Below are 23,707 nucleotides of genomic sequence, written 5' to 3'. Positions count from 1 at the left end.
TGCTGTCCTCGGGCAACAACAAGGTTTCATTCACGGAAGGGTTTAGAAAGGTGCTGCTAGAGATGTGTGTGTGTGTGTTGGGGGGGGTGTATTGATCTTAGCTGATCTCAGGAGGAGCTGCTTCATTGGTTCTGTCAGGACAAGGACTTCTTTGAGCACTGAGGTGTGTTTCTCGTACACTGTAGTTTATGCAGCCTTTGTTTCTGAGCCATGCGTGCAAACCATCACCCTGTATCACGCATTCGGCTCCAGTGTAAACTGGGGCGCTTGTGTTTTTAGTAATGGTCCATTTACTCCTGTTTTCTTCAGTAATATGAAATAATATATGGGAAATCTGTCCAGTTGGCACAAACTGATAAGGAAACATTGCACTCGTTGTGCTATTTTCCAGCTGTTATGTAAGCCTCTGGCATACAGGATGCTATTTTCTTGACACTAACCCATGACAGGACGCAGTTTCGGTGCTTCTCTCCCCCGAGTCTCTGGACAGGTGTTTACTCATCTAGCAAACCGCTTTGGACAGAGACCGGTTCTGATCCACGATGAGCTCAGGCCTGAAATATCTCCCGGTGCTCTGCGTGAAACGGATCGATTTCCAAGATACTTGTGACTTTTCCTGGCTGAGCCGATGTCTAACAAATATTACACAAAGTTTTGAAATGCTGCGAAAAATTATACAAAATCATGAACGAGTTTCCTTCCGTTTGGTGGATGAAAATCAGAAATCACAAAACACAAGCCCTTAAGAAGTATTTAGTTACTACTTGTCTTTACTGTCAGCAATATTTCATACTTTCATCTATAATAAATAAACATCATATTATTAAAAATAATAAAACAATTATTATTATAAACAATTTAACCACCCATCACACAACATGGAGCCTACCTGCGATATTTCTAGATCAGTTCAGATTTTTTTTCATTTACATTTTAGGATTTTCATGCTCGGATTAGAGTTTATTAATAATAGTGGAAGTACAAACCAACTCGTTGTTTTGAGCCTGCATCATGATTTATTCAAAATCCTTTCCTATTTGTAAAGGTTTGTTTTTATTGATAAAACATTGCTGACTGTGACATTCCCATTAGCTTTCCTTATTTTTGTGTTATTGATTATTGACCATATACTCTCACTAAATATTATATATTTATAGTTTTTAAGAGGTGTGAATTAAGAGTGTGAGATATACCATAACCGATGTATATTTATTCAAAATGATTACGGTTTTAACACGGTAGTTTTGAAATTGTTTAACATTTGTTTGTGTTTTTACTGTTTGAATAAAATCATGGATGCTGAATCCGATAGAAACAGAGAAAAGGGAGTAAAATGCCCCCTAAATATGATGTCATACCTCGTGGAATCTGTCAGTCAGATTTGTTTCTACAAGGAAACGGTGGAGAAAAGCAACCTGTCTGTGTGTTTATTTAGACAGCTGACAGACGGAGGAGGGGAGGGTTAACAGATCGTTCCCTCCAGCTACGTTCACCTTGCTCCTCTCCTCCTCCTCCAACCCTCTCTCTCTCAGGTCACCACTGTCATGGAAAACCCACCCAACTGCAATCTGGGTATCCCTTACTTATCTATTGAGTGAGTTGGGCTTTGTGACTGTTGAAACTATGTTATGAACCAAAACAAATGTCCATATATTGTATAAAGGAGACGTTGTTGTGGCTTTTGTCTGACAGCAGTATTGTGTTATCATGTAACGAAACCTAAACTTCTTATAGTTCTGCATTTTTTTTTATATTAGGCAATTCTGCAACATTTCCCATACAAAGGTGATGCAGTACATTATCCGAAAAGCTCTTTTGCATCCATACAAGATTATCTGGTTTCCAGGATTTGTTTGGGTGTTTACTCGGATCCCCTGTAGATATAGCTACAGTGCTATATATATATATATATATATAGTGTATATATACACACACACATAGTAAGGGCCCGTTAAACTGGAATTCTACTTTCCAGAAGCTCAACGTAAACATCTCTAATGTATTAATATCCTGTTCGGCTGGTGTTGAGCGAGCACTTTGTTTTGTTGCCGAGCATTTAACCCAATGAGCCTGAGCACAGATGAGGAACTTTATTGGTCACAGTCCAAGAAGAAGCCTGAGGATGACCAGGAAACTCTGACTGGTCCTTCTGATCTTTAACCCCGTCTTATTAAGAACACTTTTTAAGATGTATGTTCACACTTTATTTTACTTTGTGACATAAAACTTAGCGCTGAAGGAGTTTGAAAGCCTGATGATTAACATAATTACGATGTGATATTTGGGGGAATCCATACCAAACCAATTCTTCAGTCCGTAGAATATAATGTGTGGGACAGGACAGCTCCTTCAGACTGATGGTATTTGATTTTGAATGGTATTTTGACACAAATCTCACATTTAACAAATATTGCGCCTCCTGCGATTAGAAAATTGCAGTAGGACAATTTTGACTAATTGTTCAGCCCTAATATCGCTTTACTTCATTTTGAGAAGTGTTTGTTGTGTGATGTGTGCCATTGTGCCCTCTCCTCAAGCTGCACAGATCTGTCACAGTTAACTCTCACAGTTCAGGAAAAGAGATGGATGGATTTCATTGAGTTAAGACTAATAATCCGTGTGTGTGTGTGTGTGTGTGTGTGTACATCTCTTTCTGGTGCTGCTTTGTCTCCCTTTCTTAGCCTAGAAGTGTCTCTTTCACAACATAAGTGTGTATTGAGGCAATTTTACCAACGCTTCATTCCACTTCCCATTTATAGCTTCAACTGGTGATCCGCAAAGATCCACATCTTCTCATTTTGGCAGCGTCTGTGGCTCTGAGTGGCCACTGATGTGGTGTTTTCTGCACTTCACCTCCCAGAGATCACTTGGCAGTCAAAGCATGTGGCCACCACATCTGTCTCGTCTTCACTCTGTTGAAGAAGCATTTGTCTTTGTGAATGATGACTGCTGGCGCAAAATGGTAGAGCTAGAGGCGCTCTTGCTTTTTATATTGTAGTTTATATTTTAGATGGCTGAGGTCACACTGCAGCCAGGGAACACAACTGCTGGAAATGATGAATAAATGCATCACCAAACAACAAACTGCACCCTGAAAAGCAAATGTAGAGTGTGCTAGTTCTCCCTGCGTGGGCTACACTCACTTCAGATTCCTCTATGCTGCACTGTTTATTCAAAAAGTTTAGTTTTTGCTGTTGTTTTGCACGGATCTGTGGGAGTGTGGTTGGTGTGAAAGCTGTGTGCTGTTTTTTTAATGTAAAATATTTCATTCAAAAATGCCAGAAGGCAATGTCTCACTCTCTCTCTCTCTCCTCTCCTCCTTCTCTCAGGGGAGGCGACTGCAGCCGAAAGCTCAAGAATGTAAGTGATACTTGTGGATTACAGAGGGATCATTTGTTTGTGTGCTAAATGTATGTTTGGAAGTAAACTGTTTTTATGGTGCAGTGTGTGTTTGTTGTGGTTGTCACACTCTGCTCTTTGTCATGTCGGCTCCAGCTCTGTACTATTCTACTAGAATACTTCTACTTTAACTATTTCTAGTCTGACTTTAAAGATTTTATAAACATAACATTAATGCATAAATATTTGAACACCAATACCCTTTTCTGTACTTCATCTGCATCTTCTCTCTAGTTTACTTCTTCACATTCTGCATATTTCAATTCTCGGTGTCGTTCTTTTTCTGTCTCCCTTTCTGATTGTCCATTTTCATCGTCCAAATGTTTCTGTTCAAATATACCTCGGCCCCTTCCTCTCTTTTTCTATTAATGCTGCTTTAAGAAGAAACACATAATGCTCGCCCTGCCCACTCTGCAATCAGACCAGGTCCTCTCTCTCTCTTTCTCTCCCTCTCCCCCTCTCTCTCTCTCTCTGGGATGCTGCTGTGTACTGTACAACTGTGTCGAGCTGCAGAGGGCCTGCTAGCTCATTCAGCTGACTACACACAGGGACTCTCAGCCACGTTAGCCAGCATTTGCAGCACAAACTCCCAGCCGCTAAAGGCTTTAGCTGGGACCTGCTACCGCGATATGCTTTGGACGTTCCCTGCAGACTGAGGACTAGGATTTGATAGCAGCTGTCTCTGCAGCACATCACATATTGAGAGGTGAAGGGACTGCACCGAGAAGAATTTGCTGATTTGGTGATAAAGGTGTTGTTCGGTAGATTGGATGTTGAAGTAAAAAGTGGGTCTTGCATGAATGGGTGATAATTTAGCTGGAGACGATCATTTAGCAGTGCAGTTGTGAACAAGAAGGGCTGTGTGTGTGTGTGTTGCGATGACTAGTTTAGAGCATCTGTATCTCTATGTACCACTACAGGTCTGCAGATGTGTGCATGGTGCATGCAAGCGCTTGTGTGCACATCATGTGTTTGGATTGTAGGTGCATTTTTGGGGGTTTCTTCATTCCCTTGTGTTTGCATCACTTAATTGTGTTTGTGAAACAAAGAGGTGATTGTGGTTATTCGATGGAACCTCTTTGACAGGTCTTTCCACAGCTGCCAGACCAGACAGCTGCTGAAACTGAAGCGTGTGACACTGTGCACTACTTCACTGTCAGGCCCGCCGTTTACATTTCTGACATGTTTTCTTTGAACTACTCTAGCCTGGTGCTCGTGTCCAAGTTTCGGTTTTTGTGCAGTTGTTTGTTGAAGGTTTAGTGCAGCATGTCTGAATCATGCAGGGCACAGTTGTGGAATTTTCTCCCATTCAGTTTGTTCAGTTGGGATCAATATGGAGTTGATAGCATACTAGTAAGCAGCTGAAACACATTTAGGGCTGACCCACTTCCAGTGGGAGCTGGCACAGATATTAGCGTTGTATTGGTGACACAGAAGCAATAAAGTCTGCTGCTCAGGGTCCTAAAGTGTGCAGATAATGAAGCATAACCACAGCGGTTGCAGTCTTGATTTAGCACTACTACTTGTAGTTTAATGGCACTCTGTGAGGAAGCAAGATGAAAAATCCTGTGCTTCTAATATACGACAAATGCCATAACTGCAAAACTTGTACCAGTAGTTTAGATCTACGTTTAAAAAGGCTTCTGGTTATCCCCGGTGATCTGGTGTCCACTCTTTTGAAGTGTCCTTGGGCTAAATATGTATCCTTCCCTGCTGTAGATTTGTATCTTTGTCAGGCTGATTCTCTACTTGGGGCTAAAAAGATGGATTTCCACTCAGGAATGGACACAATAACACACAGGAAAGACTGTGTGCTTCTTCTAAACAGCAGGACAGTTCCATTATTCTTCCTCCAAGTGTGTTTGAACGGCGGCGGAGAGGCTGTTTACACTGACAGTACCACTGAAATAAACACATTAAGCCATGCTGAGCTTTCTTATCAAAGCAGTCCCTGCAGAGCGCCGGTTGACATGGACACAGTAAATATAGCGCGGAAGACTTGGCCAACAGTGCGAAAGGTGCAGCTCTGTGTGATCTCCCTGTGGCTCCAGCCAATCCGTACAGTCTGCATTTTAGACATCAAGCTGACTCCGAAGGGAGTTCCTCTGAATGCTGTAAGCTTCACTTCCTCAGCAAAACTTCAGGACGTTAAGTTACAAGCAAGAAGCAGGTGCGCGTCCTCCTTCAGCTACTTATTTTACAAGGTTACTGTGTTGAAAGGAGATGAGATTGACCTGGTAATTTATGCACTAAGATAGCTAACAGGCAACTATACATCACTGTGACCCCTGAAGGGACGCTGTATTCTAGCAGGAAAAGTGCCCGTGACTGGTTCCAGGGTCGGAACAATGGCTCAGTCTGGTCGTGTTTGTGCAGGAGGCCCACATGTAACTTCTTTGGAGGAGGCTGGACTGCAATAGCCAGAAAACAAGTTGGTATTGCTTTTGTAGGGAGAAAACAGAAATGAACAAAGTGGAGAGTGATTTCTAGTGTTTGCTTTGTGCACTTTTTACTTTCCTTCAAGGTTTCATACGTTGGCCTGCATTGCTACGTGTACATTTAGTATGTTTACGTGACTGAATTGCACAACTTTCTTCAGAAAAACATTTACACAGTTACAGTTTTGCAATGTTACTCATTTAGTGGCAAGCATTGGTCTGAAATAGCTAACTCAGACTTCAGACATATTGGCTCAGTGTACCTTGAATGACATGTTTAGTCTTGACAGTCTTGTTTTGAAGACTTTTGTCTGAAGTGAGGAACTTGAATTCAGGATCGCTGGACGACCTGCATTTCTGTTGTTTCTGTTGTTTGTTAGTTTTTCATGAATATGATGACATCTGAAGCATGTGTTATTATCTTTTATTTTTAATAAATCTGTGCAAGAAGTTATAGTGAATGAAACCTCACTCTGATTGAAAATAAACTATCTTGTCATTGTTTTCACTTGGCACTGAGAAGGACTGTTGTACTTTTGTTTTCTTTACAAACAAAGTGTCATCTCATCGTCTTGTCTGATTCTTTCCTCTTTAGGTTCTAATCACCCTCTACTGGTTGGGTCGTGCTGCCAACGGCTGTACCTCCTACAACGGTCCCACGCTGGACCTGAAAGAGTTTGAGGGCCTGCTGTCACAGATGCGAAAGGTTTGCCCAGTCCTGTTTAGTAATGACCAGGCCTAGAAATAGCATAAGAATCTAAATCTAAAGCACAGGGACTATTTCGTCAGTAGATGTTTCATTAGAAATCTCTTAGCAACTGCTGCTGGTATAAGGGGGAGAGAGAGGCTGTCCTTTTACTGTTTGCAGAATATCACATCAGTGCAAATTTGTAAAATGTACACGGACTTCTCAGAAATCATCTGACAGTGTATAACCCCACCCAGATGTTCCCAAGTTGCCTCTGACCAAAACAAAGCCACGTTTCTATAAAACAAAAAACAGATTGATAATAAAATGAGATTTGGAAATCATGGAAAGCACTTCAGTTGCATGTATTAAAAAAGGACTTTGGCAGTTAACATTTCACTTCTAATGCCTATGAAATGGAAACTGGACCTTTTTTTTTTTTTTTTTTTTAAATGATGATTGTAATGCAAGAAGCAGGTGAATGTGTGAACCAGCTGCATTTTCATTTGCTCACTTCCTGTTAGTTGCTCAGGATAAATGCATCAGTTAAAGGATCCGTTCACTCAAATTAGGAACAAAAAAAAAATCTATATATACCGCCTCGCTTTCTACAGGTAGTATGTAGCCATCAGATGGGTTTGGATTTATTTGTCCAGATTTAGAGATCTCCCTCTTTCGCCCGACTAACGCTGGATCCGTTATGTCAATAGTCACGTGAGCAGAGGCCTGGCTCCTCACCACAGAAGAGCATTACTCCGCTCCAGTCAACAAGCAATTCTGCTCCTCTGCTCTTTTCTGCAGAGCTAATCTCTCTGTGCGTGTCTGTGTGTGTGTGTGTGTGTGTCTGCTAATCACATTAAATCCCTGTTTAGACACAACTGACAAATATGTGTAATAAGTAGCCTGCTGGATTTAAAATCCACAATCACAAACCGCAGTGACGCTGGGCTATTTCCATTAAATATAGCGGATGACCATATTTTGAAATTTATCATTGGGAGGCGGGTAATCAGGGAAATTGAAAGTCCAGGAAAACAGCAGCAAATGCGTTGGCAAGCATGCGTTTAATCATTTATCTAAATCTACGTTATACATTATTTATATCATTTTTGGCGGCACGCAGAGAAGTAAGTAATTTGAGTGAACAAACCCTTTTAGCTCTAAATACAACGCATCTTTACTGTAGAATGTCACGGCTGCTTTATCAAAGAAAGATAAAGACATAAGTGAGACAGAATCTCTGTGGCAGTACAGCTGAGTTACATAACAGACGGTCCAGGGGTCGGGGACAGGAAGTCTTCTGGTAGACAGGAAAGGCCTTCCCCACCTCCCATTAGCTGCATAGACGTGTTTGAACTGTAGACAGAGGGGGGGGGTCACTGAGGTGAAGAGAGAGTGAGATTTGAGCAGAAGAACTGATGAGAAAATGCAGAGAGGACAAAGGACAAACAGCAAGAAGACTAGATGTTTATAGGGGACAGCTTGAGATGTTTAGAGGGGACAGAACACAAACAAAATCTTCAGATGTTGGTAAAAATGTAATTCTCTTCACACAACACAAGTTTACTTGATGTACTTTGCACGAAATGTTCTGCATCCTCTCTTTTGTCTACACAAATGTTACACTGATTTATGCATTTGATATAAGGTGGGCGTGTCTTTCTAAATGTTCAGGAGGCGGAGGAGGCAGAGAGCCCCAAGCGCAGCATCCGGGACAGTGGCTACATCGACTGCTGGGACTCCGAGCGCAGCGACTCTCTCTCCCCGCCGCGCCACGGCCGCGAGGACTCCTTCGACAGCCTGGACTCCTTCGGCTCACGCTCACGACAGACCCCGTCGCCGGACGTCCTGGTCACCCGCGGCAGCAGTGATGGTAAGAACTGGACTACTCGTCACACACTTTACAGTCATACTCACCAATTACATAAAGGTTGTATGAGTTAGTTTGGTATTTCTCACTTTAACTTCTTCACTTTCTTCTCTAGTTTTTCCTTCAAGTTTCAGTGTTCTCAGGTGGTTGTACCTCCTTTAAGATAACACACACAAAGCTACAGAACAGAGAGATCTGATTCCATGTTTTAATCTTTATCTATTGTTTTGTTTATAAGTGTAAGATAACCACATGTTGGCATATGTAATTTAATGCATCCAAAATGGTAGCATAGCACTTAAACCTAGTGTTAGACACACATGAACTGCAGACATTTGCCAATAAGTTTTATTCTTTGTGCTGAAGTCAAAAATGGTGTTAAAAATGGTTTGGCTGCATTTAAGTACTTTTAAAATGCCAAGTCGACCATGTGTCGTCATTGAAAGCTGTTCATTGCTCAACTTTATTTGAATGTGACCCTTTTTGAATTTTAATGACCGCCTATAAAAGATTACAGAAGTCGTCACAAAGCTTAATGTTCGTTTCGTGTCTGAAGTGCATGTGAGAGAACACAGAGCGCGGCCATCATCCTGTCTGAGTACAAAGGAACTAACTAACTAAAAACCTCGCTGGATGTTAATGTTTGCTTCTCAGAAATAAGAGGGAATAATCAGATTCAAATATCTACTGTTTAAAACAGAGAAAATATCTTTATAGTTTTAGATAACAGGAACTAATTGTAGCTTTACATCAATGGCAAATCTAATCATCCAAAATGACGGCCATTTAACGGTCACATTTTTGAATTATGTTGAACAATCCGGAGAAATGCATCGCAGCTGTTTGAGAGAAAGTTTTCTTCTCAATAGGCCACAAGCCACCAACGCGTGTAACCCACAGCTGATTAGTCACATTGTCAAGCTGCTCGTAAGCAAAGCATCGTGCTCTGTCATTCTGGAAAGATTCACCAAATTGTTAACCGTAATCCCTCCAAAACGCAGCATTCAGACACCAAGACCTCGAGGAACATCATAGAAAAATCCATGATGTAATTTGGCATCAAAACCTTTTGACATTTGGAGATTTCTGCAAGAAATACATTTTCTTCTGATCGGATAGTGAGCATTTTATTGTCAGTATACCCAGGAAAAAATCCTCTGAATGCCCTCGGTCTCTAGTTTGTGGTTGTAAAGTTTCATGTGGTCATTTTTATACATTTATACATCTCATTGTGTGAAATTGCTACTGCGGGGACTAACATCATCACACATGAATACAAAGAGACTCATCTGTCAGTTAGTAAGTCAAGACCAAGAGCAACAAATCTGAGCTGTTGGTAACATACCGTCAGTGTGCAGATCAGACCCAGAAGGCACACACTAGACAAGTGATAATAGGATAACAATGCTTTAAGTAGACCCAGAACAAGAGCATCTATTTATTCACATGCACACAAAGTTGAGTCAGCCTGACCTTTTTGGGTTTTTTTAGACAAAGCCTTTCACTGTTCAGCTCTGTAAACTGACTTCACCCGGACAGTAATTGGGAGACAGGGAGACGAATCTTTATTCAAACTCAATGCAATATTGCAGATGCTCTTTTGTTTGGGCCGGGTTTTGTGGGTGGATACGGTGTTGATAAATGAGACACTTTGTCCTCCTCTCTTTCTCTCTGTGCAGGACAACACCCAGTGCTATTCAAAGACTGTTTGAAATAATAAACAGAGTGATATCATTGACACCATTTTCAGTTGTTTTTTAAATAAGAAATTGCCCATCGCACAGGTTTTCTAAAGTACCAGATATCCAGTCTGTAAAATGTTTCCATGCTACTGCTACATCGTGTGCCTTCATGCCTAGCTACCATATCTATATGAGTTTACTGCTGCACACACAGAATAATAATGAAGAAGCATTTCATCACATTTCAGTTGAGTTGCTTGAAGTTTAAAGTGAATTGAACGAGTTGTCTTCTGTGCTCCCGCGTCTGACGAAGGTTGGGTTGGTTGATGGCTATCTAGAATTTGAATCTTTCTTATCCCATATTGTATCTAATTAGTTTGAGCTTTCAACATTTCCAAGTAATTAAGAAGTTATGGGTACATTCTCAAAGATCTCTATTATTCTGTCTGCTGAGAAGAAAGAATCGCTTCAGCTTTTAGTCGTAGTCTAATATTCAAAACCTTTAGCTACAATCAAAAAAAACATGACGCTTACTTACGTTTACACTTTATTTTTTTTAATTCTAATGTTTAACTTGAACATTTTGCTCAAATGACATCTCTAAAGAGAAGTAGATACTCCTAGGCGTCGTACAGAGCACATTAACCAATGTCATCAATGTCTTAAAGGGAGAAAGAGGCTTCCTACATGTCGTCTTCTACATTGTTCTTTACTAATAATAAGCTAAAAGTTACGCAAAGAGATTTCTTAGCTTCGTAGCTTAACAATTATCCGGGAATTGGATCCTAAATGAACTGTTCAATTAGTCTGGACACTTTTTCAAGAGGTCAGTATTCAAAACTCCTTCTAGACTTTTGCCGAGAAGGATCTGTGTCATTTAATGGGAGAAATTGGAAAAAAAGCATGAATACTGTCCCAGAAAGTGTCATCATTTATTTGACTTTAATACTATAAGAAGTTAAAGGGAATCCCTATCACTCTTCATTTGTAATTCTGTTTCTGCTTCCCAGTTACTGTAGCGCATATTGAACTGGACCTCATGGCTTTTACACTTCTTGTGGCGTTACTGCATGTTGATGGTTATTGACGTAAATATGTTTCTGTGAAGCTCTGGTACAGTGTGGCACTGACCCATCACAAACACTCCCTCAAGCTTCAGTGTTCCCAGATGTGCAGAGCGAGCAGATCGTCCCGTAAAGACACATGTTGCTTTTTGGATAGACTTGGATGGTAGAGTCGCTCCTGTTTCCAATTGATGAGCTAAGAAGGGTCATAATTGAACCACTCACTGTTGGAAGTGCAGATACCTCAAGGCCTCTTTTGGACCTCGATCTGTCAATCTTTTAGACCACATAAAATGAAGTCTATTGATAGAAAAGGGAGTTTTTTTTACAACTGCAAAATGGGACATTTGTTTCCACTGAGAGCCGCAGCTGCATCCACTTGTTTCGGTTCAGCAATAGGGGAAGATTTCACGCTTTAGATCTGGTTGAAATTGTGGGTTTATACTTGGAAAACCGTATACATTAAGTCATGAATTCAGAGGGCATAGATTGAGTAAGCACTCATCCAGAGGGAGGGGAACTCCAGTAGCACATGTGCTGAACATCTTGGGAGAGGAATTCTGAGAGACCTTGGGTAAATCAGGGCTGCAGGTATCCATTACCTGCAGTTTCCAAATGTTGAATTAGGGTTAGCAAAAAAACAACTGAATGAAGATGGAATGACTGGTATGCTGGCAACAGTACATCAATGGGATTTCTCCTCATTACTCCTTTTTTTTGTGTGCATCTCACATCTTGCGGAGGAATTTAAGACGTCCTTGAGCGATGCACTTCTGGAGCACCAGGTGTTGCCTCCGACATGAAAGAGCTAACGATGTTTTTTCAGATGGGATCCAGACAGACTCTGCGGCATTCTAAGTGAATTCTTCCGAACTGCAGGCTAGAATTTAGACTGCAGGAGCTGCACAATACACATTTCCTGATGATTTATGTTACTTGCTTTGTTTCATAAAAACAGGCCGTCAACCCGCTTGGGGTTGATTTATGTTACTGGAGTGCACTGCATATGATATCACTGGAACAGCACTTTAATGTTACGTCAGCTTATATGACGTAACGACACTGGGGGAAGTGGAAATTATATTTTTATTTTTATTTATATTGTTTGTCTCTTTTGTGGTTTTCTTTTTACCACAAATGATCATTCAGAAGGTTAATAGAACATATGAGAGACATTGTTGTATGTATATGGAAGTGTAATAACCATATGAGTTAACATTTAAATGGGCAATTTGCTGTTTGATAAATCTCTGTTTTGTTACATTTTCAATCTCTTATGAATCCGAACAAAACTTACAGCCCAAGAATACAATGCCACATCTTTTTGAGTCATGTTTTCCAGTAATAATAGCAAAGCACATAGAATGTAAATCTCCTTCCCTACATCTCTAAATTAACATCCTCCTCTTCCCCACAGGCCACGGCAGTGACTCTGAGTCCGACGGCCCCCCCAACAGGAAGATGCCAGACGTCCGTAAGGATGACATGTCGGCGCGGCGGACGTCCGTCAGCGAGCCGCGGACCGCCATGCCCTTCAACCAGTACCTGCCCAACAGGAGCAACCAGAGCGGCTACGTGCCCACGCCGCTCCGCAAGAAGAGGAGCGATAAAGAGGACGGAGCGCGCAAGAGTTGGAGTACTGCGACTTCACCTGTAGCCGGAGACAGACCTTTCAGGTGAGTCTCACTGTTTAGACTCTATTTACAATTAGGAGGGAAGAATCGCAAGCAGAGCTTTAATCTGAGAATTAGGGTTTAAATCAAGTATTGATGATAACGGAAGTGTAAAGCAACTGATCTCAATATTATGGTTTAATGATGAAAGTCTGTGACTGAAACATTTAACCACTTTACATGATACAATATGTAATATAATACATTTTACATAGGAGCTTTAAATATTCTAGGTTTGTTTTTGTATTTGTCTAAAGCAACTGTGATTATTAATACTATACAAAGTGGGGAAGGTCCTTGTTTTAGCTTGAAATGGATTTGCTGGATTTAAAAATCTTTTAAAACTTCTTTGTTTCTGTCAGAGAATTGAACAAATGTGTGCTTGTAGCTGAAAATGCAGTTTGTCCAGAAAATGTGCTGCAATACTAAATGATGATCTAGTCTCCTTCGTGCAAGTTTGGTGAATTAAATGTATTATTACAGACACAATGGAATTTATTATTCTGGGAGTAGACCATGAAGGATATCAAAATCATATGTTGTTTATTCTTCATGATGTCTAATACGAACCAGCATCTTTCTTTGGTAAATTCTGTAATGTTCAATCATTTTGCAGGAGAAGATGTCACTCGTGGCAAATTACAGATGAATGTTTAAACAGTTGATTATTGTTCTCTGCCCAGTAGTAGACATATGAGAGATGCTGATGGAGGCCAGATGTGCGTTTTCATTGGCTCTGACTCTGATCGAAGCGAAAGTGTGAAATATGTTGCATAGACGAGGCAGATTAAAGTCTGACGGTCTTATTGGCAGTTATTGGTTTGGCACGTCAAGAGCGCTGGTTTTATCATGGCTCTCACTGTAGAAGGTTCAGATTTCTGCTGGTTTAGTGGATTCCTTAATGTGCTTTGGTGTGTGTGTGTGTGTGTGTGTGTGTGTGTGTGTGTGTGTGTGTGTGTGTGTGTGTGTGTGTGTGTGTGTGTGTGTGTGTGTGTGTGTGTGTGTGTGTGTGTGTGTGTGTGTGTGTCGGAGAGTGTCAGGATTTGACTAGAAGTAGTTTTTGAAGGATAATGTTTGGTCGTAGCATTATTTAGCTTTAGCAGCAGCAGGAGATCGAAGATATAATCTAACAGTTACCCAAGTGTGTTTACATTTTGATAAAGTTCTGCGAGTGTGTGTGTGTGTGAGAGAGAATTGTTCCTGTGTGTAACACCCATTGTGTGTTAATCTGTCTTTCATTCTCCCTGTTGTTGACTTCATCCATCGTGTTACAGAACATGTTGTACGCATGTATTCATGATTTTGCATTACTGTTCTTTTTTTTTTTTTTATCTCCTTCCTTTGCGTCCATCATGGTGTTTCCCCTCTTGCCTCCCTTCTACGTCTTGTGTGTGAACCTCATTTTTCCCCACATCTGTGTGTTCCCTGTCTCGTGTCCACCATGTTGTGGTCATTGCTGCTAATTCTGCTCCAATGTCACTACGTCATCCTTCTCCTGTGTGTGTGTGTGTGTGTGTGTGTGTGTGTGTGTGTGTGTGTGTGTGTGAATGGGCGATGTAACAGTCCAAATGAGGTCCCTAGCTTAGACGACCCACCTGGAGAGTCTCCCAGCCCGCCCCTCGAACCCCAGATACAGATTCAGACGGTGACCCAGACTAAAAAGGACGAGGAGGAAGGGGAGCAGACTGCTTCCACACCTTGCATAAAGATCTATGCGGCGGGCGTGAGGAGGAGCAGTGAGCCCCTGCCCCATGCAGAGCCCCCCTCGGAGACTGTCACTCACCTGATGGTCACCTCTGAGCAAAGGTCTTCACCTCGATTCATGTTTTTCATAATGCCCCAAATCAGCTTCCCAATTCCATTTGACACAGTTCTGATTCACATTTCCTCTAAATCAACCAAATCTAAAAGATAATAGATTTCCTTATAGAATTTTAAATTGTTTGTTTTGATTACTCTAATAATAGTTTTTCTCCAGCTTTTTCATTCATGAAAGTTTGTTACTGCAATGTGAAGTCTGTATTGCCGCAAGTGATTTCACTTACAATTGTGAAAATGCAAAAAAACGGTGTGTTTTTGAGTTATAAAAAGTGAGGTAACCAGACCTCTCTAGCCTCTTCCGCATCTCTGCTCCATGCTAGAGGGTTGAGGCTACATTAGCCTCTGCTAGCATGGTCTCCACAGCACTGTGACAGCAGAATATTTGCTGTGTTGAAGGGTCAGTTCACCCAAATAAGAAAACAACTCAACTTGCCACTGGGGACATCTAGCAATGCAGATAATTTCAGCTTCATGTTCAAATTTGCCCACTTTGACTGAGATGAATAGAATTGTATTTGTGCCACTCAAAATACTGAGAAGTTACACAAAATCTGCAGCACATCTGTCCAAAAGCAATGTCCCAGTTAATCAGGGTAAATAATACTTATTTCGGTTTCCATCAGAATAGTTTAAATTTTCACAGCCGGTATTTCCATCCAGCCCTTTTCCTTTTTTGGCACTGCCATTACCAGATCATCGTTTCCAATGCTGTTCTTATCCAGAGCAGCGTAACGGTGAGTCAGCAAGTGGTCCGGGGCTCAATGAAACATGGAGATCACACTGTTGTAATGCAGGGTCTTTACCCAGCAGGCCAGCCAGGGGTCACAAATTATCAGCTTTGTGTCGGATTAACATGGTGAGGATTATGAGCTGTGAAGCTGCTGTTGTATATCGCACAGTGCGGGAGGCCATTATGATTGCAATGTTTGTCTCATGAAGAGTCTGTTTAGGTCTCTGTTGTTGATTCACAATCCAGCCCTATCGTGTGCTATTTCCTGGTCCAGCAGTGGTTTCATTCACAGTCCTGTCGGAGAGTTATTAGAGTCACACCCCCAGTTTCCAGCTTTTTCTGGCACAGATGTTATGGCGTGGATCGGATTGTCCGCATTTCAAGGGAGTGAAAAGAATGCTCAAAGGAAATCTGACTTGTGTATAGCTGCGTTCCAAAGAAAAGGGGGATTTCTAGGATGTTTTTAAAAGGCTTTAATATCAGCTTCTTTAGTTGGTATCAGCTTGCATTTTTTCAAGAAGAGAACTGAGGCTGGAATGTGTGTGTTTTAGTGTTGCCAGGAGTTAAATCTTTGTAAAACAGTTGTATAATATCAACATATCGCTGTTTGAAGTCGCCCATCAATGTTTTGTTGACGAGCTTCTTCAGGATCACTTGACCTTTTTCCAGCAAATTCCAGGAACAAAACTTCAAATACCGACCCATGCAGATATCCAGCATTTACACACAAAAATGTGCTGCATGGTGTTCACACAGAAACACACTCCCAGGGAACATGAACATGCGACCCACCCTCAGGATGTAAGGAAATGAGGCTTTCTTCCTTCCCTGACCCTGACCAGACTGGGACTGGAGCCTGGCCTTTTCACAGCCTTTCTCTCCCTGCAATGCATCCTGGGGATTTATAGTCCAATAATAACCCTTTCAGAAAGTAGCTGGATGACAGACAACTGAGGGTTCAGCGAATTTTGCTTTTGGCTTTGTGACTCCCGTTTGTTTTCACCTCCGGTCTGCTCGGATGAGGTTTGTAAACCATGTTAGCTCGTCAAGAAAAACTCCATTTAGGCTCCTCCAGAGGAATGCTGTCTGATGAAATAGGATGATAACCAGGCAGCAGTACGTTTTAGTTTGCTTTGCTTTCTGCAGTACTCCAGCTCGCTCATGCTCAGAGGAACTCTTCCACCATTCGACGACTCGAGCAGCAAGCGCTGCAACGAGCCCCGTCATCGCCTCCGAGAAACATCCACCTGTGACGGAGCAGCAGCAGGTGGAGGAGGAGGAGAAGGAGGAGGAGGAGGCGGCTGTGAGGAAGGCAGTCGCTGGTGTCCCGTCGGTCGCAGATGGAGAGCGAGATGAGAAGCGGTCCCGCCAAACGCTGACCTCTCCCAAACACCTCACCACCCCGAGTCCCCCCCACTTCCTTCCTGTGCCCACTGCCGATACAGGCCGACGGAAGGGGAGGGCGCTGAGTGAGAGTGACGACCCGCAGAGAGGGAACTCTTGGTTGGACAGCAGTCTTCCAGCAACGTGAGCCCCCCTCCAGCAACTACACTACATTTAATGAACTAAAACTACACAATTCATCTTTAAAATCAAGGGATCTACTCTTATCTCAGCATGTGACCTCGGCCTCAGACCACAATGCTGCTGTCTGGAGGACTTAACTATCTCAAGATTGCATGATTGACATTGCTTTCTGAAAAGTTGCTGTTATTGCTGTAAAGAGAATGCATGGAAGCGTATTCAGAAATTTGGAGAAGAAACGTTTGAGAATGTGGTTTTTGATGAACTACACATGACCTTAGATGGCATCCTTCGATCTCTTCAGTAGACCCAATTAGGGGAATTGGGGCAATAGACACTTAATTTGACCCAATTTGAACCCAAATTATTTGGTAATAAATTGGTCAAACCATTACCAATCAATCAAACATCAACCATTCCAATGTATGCCAGTAAAGTACAGTCTTTAGTGCAAACCCCACTGTGTCATAGCCTGACATCTTCCTACAAACAACATACGGCAAGTAGACATTTTACTACAACAAACAGTCTATCTGGTCCTGGTTTACCGAGGCTTCTCTTAATTTAGTCTCCTTGTTCTCTTGTGGCGAGAACCCACAGGCCACACTGTCTCTCACACCCCTCGAACGTCACAGAGGCAGCTCCATAAAACAGACCGTGTGTAGACGCAGGTTGAGGCCAAACCTACCGCTGTTGGTCACAGACAGAAAAAGAGCCACATCCTTGATGTTTCTCTTGTGCTGTCCAATAAAAGATGCATGTGCTTCTTTTTTTTTTGTTCAATAGTTAAGTGTCAGCCGCAGTCTTAAGATCATTGCCATCTGCATCTGTTGTATGCTAGCAGTTTTGGTTTGCAGTGATGCAGTAAACTTGTCTTCTGTTCTGCTCTGGCTGTGTTATGGATAAGACTGCCACCTTGTGCTTGGTTTGAGGATCAGCAGTAAACCCAGAAACTGACATACACATCTGTACATAGATGCAAAACCAGCAGGCACACTTGTCTGATACTGTAATAATAATGAACCATTCTCAACCCATTGTCAGCTGTGATGTTACCCACCAGATATCAAATATTCCATCACTGTGTTTTTGATGTTCTCGTGAGTGAATGACGTGTTTCTCTGTCGAGTGTCCTCGTATTCATTTGTGATTGTGCTCTCTCTCCATGCTCTCTGCCTTCTGTAGATTCAGCCGCACACATAGTGTGTCAGATGAGCCACAGTAAGTTGTCTATTTACCACTCAGAGCTCAGCTATCTGGCCCCGCACTGCTCTGCACTAAAAGACAAAGACCTCTCAATCATCATTCAATCCTTCATTGAGTCTTTGAATTGGATTTTTTCTTTATGCAAGTGGGAAAATCTGCCAAAGGTTGAAGTCATTTAAAGAACTTTCTTGAAGTCGTTGGCAACAACTTCATCTTTTGATCCTGTTGTTTTTCTTTGATCAAAAGTTACATGAGCAAATATTTTGTGCCAGTTTTTTATTTCTTTATGTTTATCATTTTTAATTACAGAAGCCCTGAAGTCTATTTTCTAAGTCTGATCTAAATAGTTTTCTTTTTGTGTTTATGACTGAAGAACAGGTGAAAAAGAAAAGATTAGTCAGCATAATCTTTCTAAGTTCCTTAAAAACCTGTGTTTGTTGTTGTAATACTCATTTTGGCCACAAGAGGCTGAAGTGCAGTACTTCAGCACATGTTCTAAATAGGCCTAAAAGAATTCATGTTTTCTTCCACTTGCCAGCACATGAACCTTAGAGTGCATGGAGAAATTAAAAGTCACCTGGAAGAATATTATTTTTATTTTTCACAGAAAACTAAATTTGAAAAATGATCCTGACAAAACAAAACTTAAAAAAAAAAGAACTTAAAACGATTATCCTGGCAAAACCTTTTTTTTCACCTGTTCTTACGTCATAAACACAGAAGAGGAAACAATTCAATCATTTACTTTCAAACTTAGAAAAGTGATAACATGTGCTCAATACTCTTGCCAGGGAAGAAACTCAAACCTCTTATTGTATCCTTTAATTCTCTACTGAATGTCCTGAAGTTCCCGCACAAATAGTTTTCAGGCAGAATTTAAGCTGAATGAGATAAATGTATTTATAAAACAACACTGAAGAGTGAAATAACTGGACCAAAATATTCCATGTAAAGACTTAAAATGTCTTAAATTTAGCAGATTTTTCATACTTGCATTTCTTAAATTTAGATTGTAAATAAGTTAAATTACTTGTTACGGTGGATGTGTTTGACTGGCAGACAATGTCCCTGGAGCTCAACACTTGATCTAAAATATCCTGAAAATATGTTTTCAATAATTCTGCTCAACATGCTTGTTTTTGCCTTTTTGGCTGGAAACCATCCATTCCTCTCTGACGCATTCAAAGCTCTGCAGTAGAGTCTGTGGAGAGGACTAACTAAACTGTGCTGCTCCGACATCATCTCCGTGCTTCTACTAGCTGCATGTTTCACGTAACGCAACCATTCCAGTGACCCTCGTAACTCCCCGTCCCTTACAAAACAAACCATCATGGGGATGTTCTTTGTTCATGTAAAAAGTGCAGCTTTCCGTGAAGCAGGAGAGATGATTCATAACTAAGAAATGACTCACATGCTTTGTTTGTTGTGATTCAGAGGAGCAGTTGTTCAGCATTGTACCCGTCCCACTAACGTTTACAATAAAATAACTTGTCCGTCATCTCTTCCATTGTTTCACCCAATATTGTATGTTGGCAATCTGTTTTTTTTCAATATTAAATCAACTATTATTGCACTCATGACTTTGTTTTACCCGTTCTCAGTGTGTGATGAGCTGCATGCTCCTAACCAAAAGGCTGCACTTCACTGTCTTGTTTGTTATCTAAAAATGCTTGAACACTACTGACTGAACAAATAATGAAGACCAGTGTAACCAATGTGACCACACAGGTTGTTACTTAGAACCACAGGTGCCTGAACCTGAAGCTGATGTTGTCAAAGGTCTCATTAAATGTCATCTTAACGACCTTAATGTGAGGCATTTCCTGTTGAGACAAATGTTGGAATGTGCCGTGATTATTCAAAAGGAAAATGACTACTTTTTTGTTTAGTTTTATCTTGATTGTCGTCTTGGTTCTAATTGGTGAGCAAGAGGTTACCTTTGAAGATGAACAGTTTTCCATTCATGTGGTCTTATTTTTTTATTTTTTTTTGGTTATCCATGCTGAGCCATTGGTTACAGGTTATTCTCTTCTCCTAATAATTTTTTATATTGCAGTATAAACAGATTTTGGGTGAGATATCACCTTTTTAGCCATTGCTGTTTAAAAAAAAAAAAAGGTTTGGTTCAAAGTTTAGTGTTTCACATGAAACACATAAAGTCGCCAACGTACAAACATACCGTACTAACCGCACAATGCACGAAAACAAAGTGTAGAATCACTAGCAGGCTCACTAAAAAAAAACTAAACCATGTCCTACTCTGGAAATGACATGTCAACACATCTTTTTCACTTTCTATATTCTCTGTCTGTCTCTCTCCCTCCCTCCTCTCCTTAGAAGTGTGAGTATGATCGACATGCGTGGTGAGGAGGAGGCCATGTTGCAGCCTCACAGTCAGGTGCGTCACGAGCTGATGCACAACCAGTACAACAAGATGAAGGAAGAGGACGATCACTGGCAGGATGTGAGTGTCTCCGTTTTGTCTGACTATTCTTATCTCCCTCAGTTTGTGTGTTTATTTATGTTTGATTCAGATAGTTTTGTACCTTCTGGATTGGGATTACTTTGTCTCATCTGCTCAGTTTGTATTTCTTGTCTCTATAGTGTCAGGAGTTTATAAGTTATGTGCAATGATTTGAGTGCCTGCTAGCCAAAGCAAAGTAATGTTTTGCTGCGCCCCAGTTAAACAACTTGAATCAGTTTTCAGGGCCACAGCAGTGCTTCAGGTCTCACAGCGCTGCAGAGCCGAGCCCTCTTGCCTTGTTTCACTTGGAACTGAAACTCTTTCCAATCTGTTTGTGTGTCAGGACCTGGCCCGGTGGAAAAACCGGAGGAGGAGTATCTCCCAGGACCTGATCAAGAAGGAGGAGGAGAGGAAGATGATGGAGCAGTTGATGACTGGAGGCCCCTGTGTCTCCCAGAGGAGAAGAAGCATCAAGACCTACAGAGAGATAGTGGAGGAAAAGTAGGTGAAATGCACACAAATAGGAGGTTTGATTTGTATTCAGCGAAAAGTACAAAACAATACTAGTATAATGGGACACTAGGCCTTTCTTAGAGAGGAGGCTTTAATCTTTATTCTAATTCCTGTTAGTGAGCACAAAGGTGACAGCGACTCCTCCTGGAGTTCATTTAAGTAGGTCTCCTATAGAGAGAAAGTAAAAGTGGTCTGCCGAGTGAAGTAGAAGAAATAGATGTCTATGATGGGTAAGATCATCTTTGATCAAATCTTGTTAAATTTGATGTGTAGTTTAAACAGGTAAAATCAGTTGTCATATCACCTAACAATAGAGTAACAAAGTTATCATTTATTTAATGTAAATCAAACTGGGTCATAGCAGTTGCTTCACATTTTACACAGCTGAATTGCTTTGTTATCCCTCCTCTTCCTCCTTTTCTCTTCAACAGGGAGCGCCGTGAGGATGACCTGCGGGACGCGTACCGGAGAGCCAGAACCCAAGAGGAGGCGTCGTTCATCCTGCAGCGTTACGCCCAGCGCTTCTCCATCAGCGAAACGGTCCTGGAACGCCTGCAGTTGCCAAAGCTCCTGGACCGCAGCATATCTGCTGATCCCTCCTTTCCCTGCTCTCCCTTCCCTCTCTCCCTCTCCCTGTCCGCCTCCCCGACGACCCCAGACCCTTTCGACGTGGACCCCGACGGGCCCATGAGGTTTCTGCGCCAGCAGTCCACCCCGGCTCCGAAGTTCACGTCCACGCTGGAGGCGCGAATCGAGGAGTTCCCCAAAGACTCCTCCCCGCACCAGCGGCCTCAGATCCGCTCTCGCTCGTCCGAGCCGCCGTCCACCCGAACCCTGTCACCCAAACCGGTGCCTTTGCTGATGCCCAAGCCTTACTTCCAGCCCCGGTCCTCAGCGGGTGAACCACGGCCCAGCAAGGTGAGACTGACTCAGAAGCGCTTGTCATCATCTCAACTTCCCATAAAAGTGAATGCGTTATTGCTGCTGTGAATACGCTTTACAGCATCCTAATGCCGTGTGGGTTGTTGACTTTTTAAGTGTCTGGTTGTCACCGTTAAATCAGACTCTTCACTCGTGATGACTCGTAATGATTGACATTCGGTTAGTGTGACTGTCTTGACCACTTTACATGTGGTTACTTCCCAGTGTTGGCTGACGTCCTCACAGGCTGGTGGGTGAATTCCCCTCCAGCTCTCTTGGCACCTCCATTAGGATGCCACAGAACCGCCATGGTGATGAGTCGGGGGGGGGGGGGGGGTTTCTAGGAAAGCACGAGACTCCCCCTCCCAGAAGAAGCATGTAATGTTTCAGTTTAGCTCAAAGTACTCTCAACAGGATCCATTTCCTTTTCTTCTGAAAAAAAAAAAAAAATCCAAATGGGAATATTCAAAATGAGATCCTATGTTTTGGTGTGGCGGGGAGGGGAGGGGCAGATTATTACCAGACCAAATGGAGCACAGCGCTTTTCTGGAATGTCTTGTCAGGATCCTGAGCGGAGCCCCCGCTTTGAATGGAGCCCTCTGTTCCCTATTGACTTAAGAAGTTGACAAGTAGGGCCCTCTCAATGTGAAGTGGGCTCCAGGCGGACAAAGAGGGCCCACACAGGCTGCTAGGAGAGGGATGAGAAGGTGGAGGCGGGGGGGGGGGCCAGACTGAGAGCCTGCATTCACCCAACTCCACCACTGTGTCTTAAGTTACCGCTCACTAGGAGCTCCTCACACATACATTAGTGCCTCTTTGTCATAGAGGCCAGCTAGATGAAAAGCGAATAACGGACAGAGATGAGAGGCTGGTAATGACCACAAATGAGGGCACCGGGTTTGTAGGCATGGGGTTCATCTTCATTTCTTTGTTTGTCATCAATTCATTTTGTGTACTGTTGAAAATATTTTGAGCTAGAGCAGCCTGAATGTACGGGAAATGTTTCCTGCAGATGTTTTTCAAAACTTTAAACCAACTCGTCATCCAGCTAAGTCACATCACAAGTTAAGACAAATTACAAACATTTAGAATCTCATACATTACATTACAGTCATTTAGCAGAACCAATTTACTCGTATGCACTCATTTTTTGATGAATAAATAATCCAAATCCTTTGGAATTGAACAGAATAGCGACAATATCCATTGAAAGAGAATATCGATTATATTCAACTGGTCATATTGTAATTAATCAGGACATTTCTTAGGACCCTTTTATGCTTTCAAAGCATCTTCTTGAACTCTGCACTGTGTCTATAAAGTCACTAATTAAACATGTTGTCTTCCCATTTAGGCGGATGGTTTGCTCCGAGTCAACGGCGACATAGGAAGTGACGAGGTTCCCACGACGCCTGAGAGTCGAGGAAGGGAATCTCCTCCTCACTTCCAGGCGTCCCCTTCCAAAACCAGCGACAGCACTGCAGATGCTCCCTCACCAACACGCGGCACGCTCACCTCAACCAGAGGAGAAAACCCCGCGTCAGCAAAGGCCAAGGAGGCTCAAAGTGGCACAGAACTGACTTCTAAGGGCGTCCAAGAAGAAAAAGTCATCCATCATTCAACACCACCCAGCCGGCCCACCTCGCTCCCATCGGTCAGGATGAGGGTCTTTACTAATTAGGACTAAAGATAACTGCGTGACATGTTCACTTAC

At 42.1% G+C, this 23,707-nt stretch overlaps 1 protein-coding gene across 1 annotated transcript in view; it reads left to right on the top strand.

The window, feature by feature from the left end:
* Nucleotides 1-3,356: 3,356 nt before the first annotated feature.
* LOC306702275 (LIM and calponin homology domains-containing protein 1-like) overlaps nt 3,357-23,707 on the top strand; it is a 31,875-nt gene continuing 11,524 nt past the window's right edge. Inside the window, exons 1-8 of the mRNA XM_079167852.1 lie at nt 3,357-3,360; nt 6,433-6,543; nt 8,200-8,398; nt 12,559-12,817; nt 20,433-20,559; nt 20,903-21,060; nt 21,504-21,990; nt 23,348-23,647. Of these exons, the coding sequence (XP_079023978.1) occupies nt 6,535-6,543; nt 8,200-8,398; nt 12,559-12,817; nt 20,433-20,559; nt 20,903-21,060; nt 21,504-21,990; nt 23,348-23,647 (1,539 nt within the window). The 5' untranslated portion in view covers nt 3,357-3,360; nt 6,433-6,534. The remainder of the gene's footprint in view (nt 3,361-6,432; nt 6,544-8,199; nt 8,399-12,558; nt 12,818-20,432; nt 20,560-20,902; nt 21,061-21,503; nt 21,991-23,347; nt 23,648-23,707) is intronic.

This window comes from Pholis gunnellus (genome assembly GCF_910591455.1).
Source record: "Pholis gunnellus genome assembly, chromosome: 10".
In the NCBI taxonomy this organism is placed as follows: domain Eukaryota; kingdom Metazoa; phylum Chordata; class Actinopteri; order Perciformes; family Pholidae; genus Pholis; species Pholis gunnellus.
The sequence above is the reverse complement of the archived record's forward strand: the minus strand, read 5'-3'. Positions and strand labels throughout refer to the sequence as shown.